Source organism: Nothoprocta perdicaria, unplaced genomic scaffold, assembly GCF_003342845.1.
Source record: "Nothoprocta perdicaria isolate Ctin4 unplaced genomic scaffold, notPer1 scaffold_134, whole genome shotgun sequence".
In the NCBI taxonomy this organism is placed as follows: domain Eukaryota; kingdom Metazoa; phylum Chordata; class Aves; order Tinamiformes; family Tinamidae; genus Nothoprocta; species Nothoprocta perdicaria.
In genome coordinates, this window is record NW_020454472.1 from 2237224 (window position 1) to 2251049 (window position 13826).

Below are 13826 nucleotides of genomic sequence, written 5' to 3' on the forward strand. Positions count from 1 at the left end.
GCCCCCCTCGGCCCGCGCAGGGGCGCCCGGCGGCGCCGCGGCCGCTCCGCCGCCCGCTACTCACTCCAAGCAGACACACTTTCAGCTCGCGTATCGCCATCATCTGCCGCTCCGCATCCCGCGCCGCGCCGCTCCGCTCTGCCCGGCCGGGGCCGCCCCGCAGCCGGAGCCTCGGCCTCGGCACCGGCCCCCGCCGCCGGTCACATGCGCGCGCCCGGCCCCGCCTCGCCGCCGCTTCCCGCCCGCGGGCGGCTCGCTGAGGCGCGCGGCCGTTGGGAGCCGTTGGCGGCCGTTGGGAGCCGTTGGCGGAGCGCCGTTAACGTGGCTCGCAGCCGCCGCGCTGGACGGGGTGGTTTCCCGGCTCCTTGCTGACAAACTCCCCCACTCCAAAAGCCTTAAAATATTTCCTTAAAACAGCGTGCAGAGCGTGCCTGCAGCCCAGGAGATCCTGTGCAAATCCCTGCTGCTGCGAGACMGATAAATGGGCGGCTTCGCATCCATGGGGTTTTGCATCCACATAGGTTTAGTCCTACGTGCCACGTGCTGCCCATCTGAGCTGCTCCTCTTGGGAGCCGCTGAATCCATCACAAACTTACCCTCCCCCCCTTTCCCCTTCCCTTTCCTTCTCTGTGTGTTTGCATTTCCATACCTGGAAGGAGCAACTCCATTTCTTCTCAATCCTGGTAATAAATAGTTGCCTTTGATTACAATATCCACCCTCACATTGCTAGTAGGGCTGTATCCCGCACCCAAAATCTGGTTAATCACTTTTCAGCAGTGCATTGCCCCCCTCACTGAAGTCACTGAGAAGGGTTAGGGACCTCTCCAGCTCTTCTCTGCTCTCCTTAACTGGAATTATGGRAGCAGCTGCATATTAAAAGCAGATAAGAAGCAACTGTTATGTATTTTAAGTCACAGTCCAACCAYTTTAATTGCAATTGATTTATTTGGGCTAATTTATCATTTTTTAAACAGGTAGAATTACTGAAGTATGATTACAGCAGATGCAATTAGTCACTCTGGAATTGCTGCCACGTCACCAGGAGCTTCCTGACGGTGGGTGAACTCCCGTGGCGTTCGTTAGGTTGTTAATTAGTTCCACATTATGTCCTGCACTCACACTCAGAGGCTGGAGGAGGATGTGTTTGTGCTCTTCCAGCTCTCCCATMCCTCCCATCCCTCAGCCAAGGGAATGCTTGGAACAGCAGTTCTTATCCCCAAGGAGGAAAACACAAAGCACTTGTAATGGACAGTCACCAGTAGAAGAGAGTAGCAGAAAAGGGAGACTAAAGGAGAGGCTCATCAYGGAAATGCTTGGCCTTTAATTAAACATTTTCAGCAGGGAGAAAGAAGTTAGAGAAACAGAAATAACAGGTTTCCAGCATTGGCAGAATATTGCTGGTATTCTGTCTTCTCATTGTCTTCCTGCAGGAATGCGTTACACAGTGAAGTCTTTCACTAAACAATCACTAAACAACAAACTCACTTTCATGCAACAAGTGTGGCCTTGCAGCCATAGCACAAGTCACCCAAAGCAGCTCCACGTGTCAGCCTGTAGTTAAYTCTACAAATGGAGAGGTGTTCGGGATCATCTTTTTGCATAAACTGATTATTGATTTAATTGATTTAATTTTTTATATATTTTTATGTCCTTCAAATATGCCTTTGGTTATTTACTCTCACCTTTTCTTTGCTCCAGATTTTGTAATTTTGAAGCTTAAGAATTTTTGCTTGTTGTGCAGGTGAAATACTATACCAATTGAACTACTCTCAATACAAAAAAAAACTTAAATGTTCTTATGCTAGGCTATGGGTTGTTACAAAGAGAGACTTGATAAGAGGAAGCTGCTTGATAAGAGCAGCTCAAAGCTGCTCAGTGTCAYAAGCACAGCTCTCCAGTGTTTGTCTATAGGTGCACTCAGATTAAGCTACAATCATGTAATGGCACTTTATTCCCAAATGGCATAATTCATAGAGCAGCTTAAAGTAGTTTATTAAATATGCATTGGCTTTACAGTCTTAATTGAGGAGCCTTAATTTTTCCATGCATCTCCATGCACAAACATGCACTAAAACTTCCAGTTCTGGAAAGAACTTGCTTWAAAATGTCTTTTTTCAAGACAATATCACATCCCACTGACTTCAACGCATAATAGGACACACTGAATTGCTGTCTTGATTCAGTACCACTGTAATATAACACAATGCATGAGAAATCTGCCCAGGAAAGCAATTCCATATTTCTTCTTATCTGTGGAAACTTTTCCTAAAATATGCAGTGATGAAGCAGCRGCCATCACTGAAAATGCTGAAAGTACAGATCTCAAAAACTTAATTCTGAAGACAGTAAAAAACCAAGCAGCCTAGTTACAAACAAATAAAAATGAGGATGACCCAGTATGAATAGCTCAGGATGAAGCAGCAGGAGGGCTGGGGTCAAGAAAGGGCAATTTTACTTGCATAGACCAAAAATTTGACAGACCATAAAGAAGAAAAAAAAAAAAAAAAAAAAANAAAAGGAAAAATAACTCATTGTACTGGCCTGAAACAAAGAGTCTAGGAACCACAACCACCACTATCCTCCCCCTCAAAAAAAACCCATAAAAATTAGAAAACAAGTCAAACAAACATATGTTCAAGTATTTAAAAAAAAAAAAAAGCTAATGACGTTCCTTCTTCCAGGAACTGGCATAATCCTTATATTTGTCTGCACGAGAGAAGTTGTGGTTGGGAAAACATTTTTGAGGAATTTGTCATGTTTCAATGTTTTTGAATGTCTGATTAAAAGCAAACGAAAGCAACTCTTTGCATCCTAAAAGTTTTCTTTCGCTCTCGTTATAGCATCCAAATTAATAAATATAAGTTTTGAAGCAATCTCTCACCTCTTTCCACCCTGTATTTCGCTTTAGGTTACTTCCAAGCAGTTCCATTTTTCAGCAGCATTCCCTCAGGAGTTTCAAGTAAGCCACTCCTTGCTCAGAAATCATTTGCTTCAGTTTCCAAAACCTGCAGGAACCACATCATCCTTGAGTTTATTCTAATTTTATAACAGTGCAGCTTCATTAATTTCCAATTTCCAAATAGGAACAACTATTCCTAATCTGCCCAGATCCTAACCTGTCATCAGCCCTGGGCTCAGCCACCAAGATGGGACCTTTTCCTTACGCAGCTGGAGCAGGACTATCCCTAGGTTTTTAGGTGCAATGTTGGTGATCTCCTTTGAACAGGCCCAGCAAGCCACAGTAGGAAGAAGGGAAAACAGCCTTCTGGTTAAAGGCACAAGGTCAGGGATCAGGAAAACTGATGCCTCCAACACAGCCTTGCTATGTAACCTCTGTAACCTGCTTAATAGCACCCTGTCTCATGTAGTTCTGCAACAGTGTCCTGAAACTGAAGCTGGGGCTGCTGCCGTCCCGTCCTTCATCCCTAGCTGCACATTCCTGCCCCTATGGAGCTTGTGCTGGCAGAAAACTAATCTTGCATTGGGAATTTTCCTATACTCTCTGTCTCTCTCTYGAAAAGGTGTCCACCCTGTATGCTAGGCAGGCAGACGGGATGCTGTTGAGGTGCTAGATGGGTTCCCAGGCTAAGGAAACATCTGCCTTCTTCCAGCTCCTCCTTCTACCTGTCTTCCCTCTCTGCTGACTCCAGGCAAGATCCCACCATGACCCTGGTGTGTGCTCCACTCCACAGACTGCTGCTCCGTCCCAAGCACCTGATGAGTTACTTCCTTTCTCCTGCTGTGGCTTTCCCTCTGGATTCCTTGGCAAGCATCTTCCATGCACAAAAATGTTATCCCTCCTCCTCACTGGCAAGCTCGGCCTAAGGCCTCCTACTACGGGCTACCATCCCAGTTCTTATTCCCAATGTACAGAAGGAGATAAGTTAACCCCATAGTCCTGGGAGAAACACATGTGCATCTCCACTGGTGACACGGATGTGTGACACTGTCGTGACTCTGCCACGACAGAAATGTCACTGTTGTCTGCCCAAAGAGCTGCCAAGAAGCTCCTGAAAGGGAGGCAGCTGCCCCTGAGCAAGCGGTTTATAGGGCAGGAATTGCTCCTGGCTCTGGCTCTGTATCATGTGCAAAATCCACTGGTTACAACATGGCTAAATTTCTGGAGAGGTCATTTTCTGTTTGTTTATGTAATGTCTGCAAGGTTACAAAAAGGTTGCCCATGCTCATGTCCTGGCATCTTCAGACCCATGAGACGTGAAAATTAATGAAGTACAGGAATAACATGGCAGAAGTTGAAGGCCAAATTCTGATTTTCCGGTAAGTCTTAAGCCCGTGCAATTTTTAACTTCAGTAGAGCTTTTACACTTCATTTTATATACAAAATTAGATCCTCTCCACCCACTGATTCCACCATTAATGCCAGGAGAATCTGCAACTGCCCGTTAGTTTAATTTATTATTGAGCGGCTTCATGTTTTAGTGTCTCTTGTTTGTGACATTTTTACCATCCAGTCACTCCCTCCTAAAGGGAAAAACTGTTGGAATAAATAAGAGGGGACTGAAGTTCTCCAAGTTTCTATCTACAGTTTCCTGCAATTACTTTGAAAAGCAAYATTATTACTGTTGAAAAAAAAAYATTAAAAAKTATTATTTATATAAAGATTATCACTATGTTTGTTAGTGGGATCTAAAACAGATGTGCCATTCCCAACATCACAGTATCACCGTATCACAGACTGACAGAATGGTTGAGGTTGGAAGGCACCTCTAGAGATCATCTAGTCCAACCCCCTGCTCCAGCAGGGACACCCAGAGCACAGGGCACAGGGCGGCATCCAGGCGGGGTTGGAAGATCTCCAGAGTAGGAGACTCCACAACCTCCCTGGGCAGCCTGTGCCAGGGCTCTGTCACCCTCACAGGGAAGAAGTTCCTCCCCACATGGAGATGGAACTGCCTGTGTTTCCACTTGGACCCATTTCCCCTTGTCCTATCACTGRCCACCACTGAGAAGAGTTCAGCTCCATCTTCTTTGTGTTCTCTCTGCAGGTATTTGTACATATTGATCAGATCCCCTTTCAGTCTTCTCTTCTTTAGGCTAAACAGGCCCAGCTTGCTTAGTCTCTCCTCGTATGAAAGATGCTCCAGTTCCTTAATCATCTTTGTCGCTCTCTGCTGGACCATCTCTAGAAGCTCCATGTCTCTCCCATACTGGGGAGCCCAGAACTGCACACAGTACTCCAGGTGCGGCCTCACCAGAGCTGAGTAGAGGGGCAGAATCACCTCCCTTGACCTGCTGGCAACATCCTCCTGATGCAGCCAGGATCCCATTGGCCTTCCTGGCCAYGAGGGCACACTGCTCACTCATGGTTAACTTGGTGTCCACCAGGACTCCCAGGTCCCTCTCCACGGAGCTGCTCTCCAGCAGGTCGACCCCTAATCTGTACTGATGCCTGGGGTTATTCCTCCCCAGGTGCAGGACCCTGCATTTGTCCTTATTGAACCTGTGGAGGTTCCTCTCTGCCCAACTCTCCAGCCTGTCCAGGTCCCTCTGGATGGCCGCACAGCCCTGCGGAGTGTCGGCCACTCCACCCAGCTTGGTGTCATCTGCAAACTTGCTCAGGGTGCGCTCCGTCCCTCGTCCAGGTCATTGATGAACAGGTTGAACAGCACTGGGCCCAGCACTGACCCCTGGGGGACACCACTGGCCACAGGCCTCCAACTGGACTCGGCCCCATTTATCACCACCCTCTGAGCTCTGCCATCCAGCCAGTTCTTGATCTACCTCACTGTCCACCTGTCTAGTCCACACTTCCAGAGCTTTCCCATGAAGATGTTATGGGAGACAGTGTCAAAAGCCTTGCTGAAATCAAGGAAGACAACATCCATGGCTTTCCCATAAGCCACCTAGCCCATCACCCCATCGTAGAACGTTATCAGGTTGGTCAAACATGGCTTCCCCTTGGTGAATTTGTGCTGCCTACTTCTGATCATCCTCTTTTCCTTCATGTGCCTAGAGATGCTCTCTAGGATGAGCTACTCTATCACCTTACCAGGGACGGAGGTGAGGCTGACTGGCCTGTATTTTCCCGAATCCTCCCTCTTGCCCTTTGTAAAGACTGGAGTGAYGTTGGTTTCTTCCAGTCCTCCAGCACCTGCCCTGTTCTTCAGCATCTCTTGAAGACGATGGAGAGCRGCTGAGCAATAACATCCACCAGTTCCTTCAGCACTCTTGGGTGCATCCCCATAGATTTATGGGTGGTCAGTTTGCCTAAGTGATCCCTAACCCAGTCTTCCTCGACCAGTAGAAGGTCTTCCTCTCTCCCATTTATGTCTCTTTTACCTGGGCTCTGCAGTTCTTGGGGATTAGCCTTAGCAGTAAAGACAAAGGCAAAGGCGGCAGTTAGCAACTCTGTCTTCTCAGCATCCTCCGTCACCAAGRCACCCTCCCCATTTAGCAGCAGACTAATATTTTCCTTAGTCTTCCTCTTGCTGCTGATAYAGTTACAGAAGCCCTTCCAGTTGTCCCTGACATCTCTGGCTAACTCTAGTTCCAAAAGGGTCTTGGCCTTCTTCATTGTATCCCTGCATTTTTTGACAATGTTCCTACATTGTTTCCACGTGGCCTGACCCTTCTTCCACATCATGTATGCTCTCTTTTTCTCTTTAAGTTTTCCCAAGAGTTCCTTGCCATCCACACAGGTCTCCTGCCCCACTTGCTYGATTTCTTTCATGTAGGAATGCACCACCCTGATCTTGGAAAAAAYGGTGCTTGAATATTAGCCAGCTCTCCTGGATGCCCTTTCCTTTTAAAGCCCTGGCCCAGGCSATTTCCTCCAAGGAGCTCCCTGAAGAGTTCAAGATTGGCTCTKGTAAAGTCCAGGACTGCAATCCTTCTTCTTGGCCAGATTCCTCCACACAGGATCATGAATTCCAATATAACRTGGTCACTGCAGCCCAGACTGCCCCYAACCCTCACATTTYCCACTAGACCATCTCTGTTTGTTAGKATCAGGTCTAGCAGCACCTCTCCCTTKTTGGCTCCTCAACCGCCTGCATCAAGAAGTTATCTGCAAYGTTCTGCAGGAACCTCCTGGACTGTCTGTTCCTGGCTATTTGGTTTTCCCAGCAGACATGAGGGTGCCTGAAGTCTCCCATAAGGACCAGGGCCTGGGATTGCAAGGCCTCTTGCAGCCATCTCTAGAAGCCTCATCCACTTCCTCATCCTGGTCAGGAGGCCTGTAGTGAACACCCACCGCAGTGCCGCCCCTGTTGGGCTGCCCTTTTATCCTCACCCACAGGCTCTCTACTCATCCTCCTCTGGGCAGAGCTCCATGCATTCCAGTTGCTCTCTCTCATAAAGAGCAACTTGGCCACCTCGCCTTCCAGGCCTGGCTTCCTGAAAAGCCTACAGCCCTCCATGGCCACGTTCCAGTCATGAGAGCTGTCCCACCATGTCTCAGTAATTGCAGTGAGATCACAGCCCTGCAACTGCCCACCCATTTCCAGTTCCAGCATGGTATAATGAATGTACATTGGTGAACAGACTGATCAAGGGACTGTTCCTCTGTTAAACCACAGGTCAGATATCATAGTGGATTGATGGTGAAAAGTAATATAAGATTTTCAGTCTCYGCAACTCACATACCATGGCTCCAAGCTGATCTTTCTTCCCTGAAATTTCTTCCCTGAAAATGTTCAATCTGGAGAGAATTAAAAAAGCTTCTTTCTGACAAACAGAAGCTGAGGTACAATAAATTCTATAGGTAAATAAGCCACAGGAAAGGATAAGATCTATTTTAGCTAAATGAAAAAAAAAAAGTCTTAATTAAAAAAATAGACATAAAATATCCTTAAAGGTGTGACAGATTGGAAGGGTAGGAGCAGAGCTTTCCAAGGCTTTGAGAAAGTTTTCTAAAGGCAGTTACTATCCAACAAATGAAAAGTGAACTGATTGAAAGGGAGATTTTGATAAATTTAAGAACAGGTTCCTGAGATGACTTGAATTGACAGAAAATTGGACTCAGTGATCCAATGGATTCTTTGGCTATGTTGCTAAGTAGATCTGCCAGACAATAACAATTGTTGAGGTTTGGGCATCAGACCTGATGTATCACAAAGGAATTAAGATAGAGCCCTTCTCACCGAGATCAAAATCACCCATGCATTTTATGCAGTCAAACAAAAGTCATTGAATTGTTTCAGCCCCTACTGAATTCATATTATTAAACGCTGATTATCAAACTCTTTCCCATATAAATCTAAAAAATACTTCCGTGAGCCAGTGCTGAGTTTATAGTGTAAACAGCAATTCAGACAAGAGGTTGTTTTGATTCCTTGTGTGAATGCACAGTTCAAAGCAGGGATCCCATTAACGGTGAGCATTCAGGGCTACGCTTCAGTAGCATCCACAGGTATCCTAACGTGTTGTGCTTTGCAGATCCCCTCCTCAGGCCGCCCATTTTGAGCACAGCTGGAAATGCCGGTGTGATGATTATCATGAGTCCATTGAGGCAACAGGAATTGTCTTGTTTTTTAACGTTGGGTGGTTCTGACACTGCCTTCCTCCTTTCTTTTTCATGTTTCTGAAGTTTTCCATACCTTTTATTCCCTGTCTGAAAAGCAGAGTGTGAAGATCAGCTTCATCAGCTGCATGTTGTCCGAAGGGGAAGGTTATCTGAGAGAGGCCTCTCCTGGCAGAGAGCCCTTCGGAACCCCAGGGGCTCCTTGCAGCAGGGCAGCGATACCTTCTTGCCTCCCAGCTCTTTGCAAGAGCGGCCCAGCAAGGCTCGCGTTATAAATCACAACTGCATGTACTCAATAGTGACACTGTTCCCCTCCAGCCGTGTATTCTGCAGCACAGTGTTCTCATGCAGAATAGCACAGCATCCAGTGATTAACTTTGCCCAGTTTACCACCACTAGCTTTGTATTGGGTGAAGGAGCCTGTGTTTACTACCAAATGAAAGGAGATCATCCACAATTCTCCTTTTAATGAAGCTTAGACTTGTAAAGTATGAAAAGGGCATTATATTAAGGCCAAAGGTTTATTGTCAAGAAAGCAGGCTCCTTTTGTGTGCATTGCCAAGTAGAGATAACAARGCTCATATATAGACAGGAATGTATGTCCTGCCAATTGGGCATCAGGTTGGTCTAAAACATGCCCTGTGTGTACTGCCAGCCAAAGAGGATTTGAACTTCACACTGATTTTGCTCACAAAATCCTCAGGCAGGGCCTGCGTGTTGATCAGTGCCTCTTCTGTTTAGAAAGGACACTAAAGGGGATCTTTCAAGTAAACTTGAAATGAAAAATTTCACATTAAGAAGGCTAAGTGCATTTATCCACCCTGGCATTACAGAGGTTTTAGCYGGTGAATCGAATGAATGTAGCCAGACTGTGGAGTCACCATAGGCCGCTCTTCTCTGCATTAGGGAAAATGAATATCATAAACAGTTCCTCATAAACAGTTGTGAGGGGGCTGAAGTGGATAAGCTAAAATTCAGGTGTAAGAAAGATGGTGTCTGAGGAGACACCAGAGAGATTGAGAGAGAGACTGAGTGAACTGGGCCTGTTTTCTCTGGAGAAGAGAAGGCTGAGAGGAGATCTGATTAACATATRTAAGTTCAGGAAGGGAGAATGCAGGGAGGAAGGGGCCAAGCTCTTCTCATTGGTGGCCAGTGACAGGACAAGGGGGTGTAAGTTGAAACACAGGAAGTTCCATCTCCAGGTGAGGAGGAACTTCTTTCCTGTGAGGGTCACAGAGCCCTGGCACAGGCTGGCCAGGGAGGTTGTGGAGTATCCTACTCTGAAGATCTTCCAAACCCGCCTGGATGCCACCCTGTGCCACATGCTCTAGGTGTGCCTGCTTGAGCAGGAAGGTTGGACTAGATGATCTCTAGGGGTCCCTTCCAACCTTGAATATTCTGTGATTCTGTGATTCTGAGACATTAATTCAACTTGATTTAGTTGTTAAGATTTAACAGACTGGTTAGGAAAACAAAAGAAATAAAAAGAGTGGTCTTCCGTCATTCACCATCAGTAGAAATGGACTGAGTTCATACAACCTATCTCATTATTACCAAGAAAGGGTTACTTGCAATCCGAACAATAAATTAGAAAATCTGAGAGAGAACTCTCAGAAGGAGAGAAAAAAATCTCTTCAAGAAGTTGCCATAAAAGACTATCCCATCACTCCATACAAAGTCTGACAGCATGAAAGGTCCCCAGCATTTTTGTTGTTGTTGTTTCTGGAATTGATATAGCTTTGGCATGTTTGACAGAGTTTCAGTCTGAGGCTGGGGTGTGTCTTCTCATCTCCACATCGCCAGTCTAWAACAGGCCTCAAATGTGGAGGATATTTGACTTAAACTAATACCTCTTTTAGGGCCTTATGTCTTGTATGAGGACAAATTAATCCCAACAGAAACCTCCAGTTTTGCAAAGCTTTGGTCATGCTGGCAYAGAGCTCAGAAATTTTCTTCTCAGGACAAATCCTCTTTTAAAATATATTTCAATTTCCATATATTTCAGTGGCAGTTTTGTGGGTTTATGAACTTCAGAGTTTCTTTCCAACACAGATAATGGAGTCTGTTTAAAYTTAGGAATAGATTAGAGGTTTATGTTTTGTTCTGGATATTTTTGAATGTTTGGTAATAATAATGATGCGTGGCAAKAGTAAAGGGGGAAAAGGCATATAGAAAAAGACAGGTTAGGACATAAAAAAGATACCCTAAAAAGATTAGGACATATAGAAAAAAAATACTATTTTTGGATGAAATCTGAGTTTGAGAAAGCCCTGCTGAGGCCACGTCCTCCCAGTAATTCTGGTGTCTGGAGTGGGTACCTGGCGCCCTGTTTCAGGTGTCTGTGCAGTCTTCAGAGCAGTTCAAGGAGCAGTTCACATGTTCTCCAAGCTACTATTTTCACTGAACTTCTGGGTGTTTGTCTCGACTGTAGTTCCCCTTCCAAAAAAGATCAAACGAGCTGCACCTCGCTGGAAATACCCCTTTGGGCTTGGCTGGGGAGAAGGCGAGCGCTTGCCTTCCCCTCCGGGCACCCAAGTGCTCTGTGTCGTAGCGCTTGCTGGTGGCTGCAGAACAAACAGCAACCTGACAAGCTGGGCAACTASACCTGTGGAAATAACAGAGGGTTTGGGGAGCTGCATCCCAAACAGCTTGCCCGGAGGATGGTGAAAAGGTGAACCCATTTTTGGCTTTATTCTGTTGCTCTCTGTAAGCTCTGAGGTTCCTACCCAAGTGCAGAGCTGTCCTGGAGTGTTATCCCAGTAGGAGCTTCATAAACTCAACAGAAGAGTGAGGACATAAGTGTCCCTTTGAGTAAAACATCTAGAAATGGAAGGGGCCCCTATGGAAAGAGTCATGCGTTGGTCACCCTGTAAAACAACTTCAAACTGAGAGTAAGTTTGTTTGTTTAACTAGTCCAAGGGAAAAAGTAAGGTATATAAGTAATCACGTTCAATTTACACATTGAAGGTAGTGGTATCTAAGGAGCTAAATAAGAAAAAGAAACAAGAATGCAAAGGCTTTTAAGGACAAGATCACATAAAGCCTATCTTAAGGCAAGACATCCTACTCCTAGCTCGGTCTGTGTGTAAACCATATCTCTGGATCAAAGGAACAAAATAGGTCTAATAGGGTGAGGTCTTGTTATTGTTGTTGTTTTGTTGTTTTTTTAAGACAAGCCAAATTTTCACTGCCTGTCTTTTAACTTGCACTGGCTTGCTCRTTGGCTTGCAAAAACGCAGCATGTTTTTGTATTTATTTTCCAGAAGATGTCATGGGATAAATAATGCAAATAAACTACAGCCTTACAAGAGAAAGTACTTTTCATTTATTCTTAGATTCCTAATATCTTCAAATTTTGTTCCTTGAAAGCTTTGATCACTACATATATTAATTTTYAAGTGTGTAGCTGAGGGCACCACAGCAAACATGGCCTTCTGTCTCATGCATTTCTTGCTCCATCAAGGTACAAACTAAAACCTTCCATGTATATTTAATCTAAATTCAATCTTAAACTGCATTTGAGTGAAAGGATATAATCTATTATTTAGGATTGCACCATTAACATATGGATTAGTAGCATTCATGCCCATAAAAAAACCCAGTTGATAGGAAACGTTGAGAACAAGTTAATGTCTGTGAAATATTAATTCCCTATACCCAGGACTTGAAAAACAGCAGGCTGCCTTTCCAAGTCAAACGTAGGAAGCCCTCTGAAAATGTGGCACCATCACTGCTTTCTGGATTAAATCTTTTCTTCCAGCATTAGAGCTGGGACTTGTCTTTCTCTTAGCTCCTGTAAGCAGTAGAGTTCATCTTGTCCCATTCTGGCCCCATTTTGTAGGAATGTGAGTCTTGCAGGGCATCTCTCCTCCATAAAACTCTTCCTCATGGAACAGGGTATCCGCAACCTTCCTATTGCTGTTTTTTTCTTTCATCCTGGTAGGCAGTGCTGCAGGAAAGCACAGCTGTGCCCTGGCCCTTCAGAGAGGACTATACCCAGGAGTGGATCAACATAAGAAAGCAGGGATTGGGGCATACTTTGTTGCTACTCCTTAGCAAGCAGTATAAGGAAGAGAGAGAAAACTCTATGAAGAGCCAGAGCCAAATTAAATATAATATCTTTAAACAGAATATTTATAGATATAACAGCCTTTTTTTTTTTTTCCCCAACTAATAGGACATAGGAAATCCTTATTGCTTATACTAGCACGAGACCCTCTAAGTAGGATTTAGCCTTCTGGTCTTAGGGCTCATTGTTCTCTGTACAAGTAGCTCTTTAGCCTCAGAAACAAAATTAACACTGTGGTTTTCAAAATGCTGCTTGGAAAGAGATGTGAACAGTGCASAGTGTGAGTTATATGCATGCAAATGTGCAATCACAACAAATCCAGCTTAGCAGGCTTATGTATGCTCAATTACTAGCAACATTTTATTTAGATAACAATGTTGAAGCCACTTAAATAGAAATGAGGTGGATGTTTTTCTCTGTTGGAATTGCAGAGTGTCCCTTTAAATCAATGTTAGTTTTATTAGCTTTATTCATTCCCTGCCCTTTGCTCCCAACAAGTCCAGCTGAAGTCTCTTTGCCAGCAGAATATCTGACGGTGAACGAGGCCGCTTTCTYATTTTTCTTTGCCACTCTACTATTTTTACAGAACAAATGATACTTGAGAATATCCTGATATTCTCATGGGATGAATCCATCTTTATCCAGAAAGATTTCCTGCATGTGGTGCTTGACGAGCATATTCCACTAAATCATTGCTTTGATCCCAACCACATTCCAATACCACTGAGCATACTTTGTCTGACTTCCTTTATGAATCACCCACTAAAACTCACTCTGTTCGGGAGATTATTGGCAGTGCTGCAGTCTGTGTACATTAAAGCTCATTTTAAACAAAGAGTTTCCAGCCTGAGAGGTTGCCAATGCTCAAACCCAGGAAGAGGCTGAAATGCAATAACGTAAAGCTTCTTAATGCACTGTTGGTAAAATGTATACCTGACATCCTTGAAATATTCCCACAATTAAAAACTATTACAGCATATATTTACCGTGACCCCTTTAGCCCTATATTAAGGTTTAAAAGAAAAAAAAAAAAAAAAAGGGTCATTTGACTATAAAGTAAGCAAGCTGATTTGTAAATTATTGAGATGATGAGCCTAGCCAAGAATTACTTTAAGAGTGTAATTGGCCTTTAACATGTAGACAGTTCAATTAAACAAAGGAAATATTTCTGCATCAGACGGTTCTTTAAACTTTTGATACTTGTTATTACAAATGATATGGCTCTGCATTTTGTCAAATTTCATAATTCTTACTGTCTGACCAGCTTCCTCATC

The 13826-nt window shown here is 44.6% G+C and overlaps 1 protein-coding gene across 1 annotated transcript in view; it reads right to left on the reverse strand.

Annotated features, from left to right (window-relative positions):
• Nucleotides 1-115, reverse strand: part of RAB31 (RAB31, member RAS oncogene family) — a 56236-nt gene extending 56121 nt beyond the window's left edge. The window contains exon 1 of the mRNA XM_026033847.1: nt 65-115. Coding sequence (XP_025889632.1) covers nt 65-103 — 39 coding nt within the window. The 5' untranslated portion in view covers nt 104-115. The remainder of the gene's footprint in view (nt 1-64) is intronic.
• Between the last annotated feature and the right edge of the window lie 13711 nt (nt 116-13826).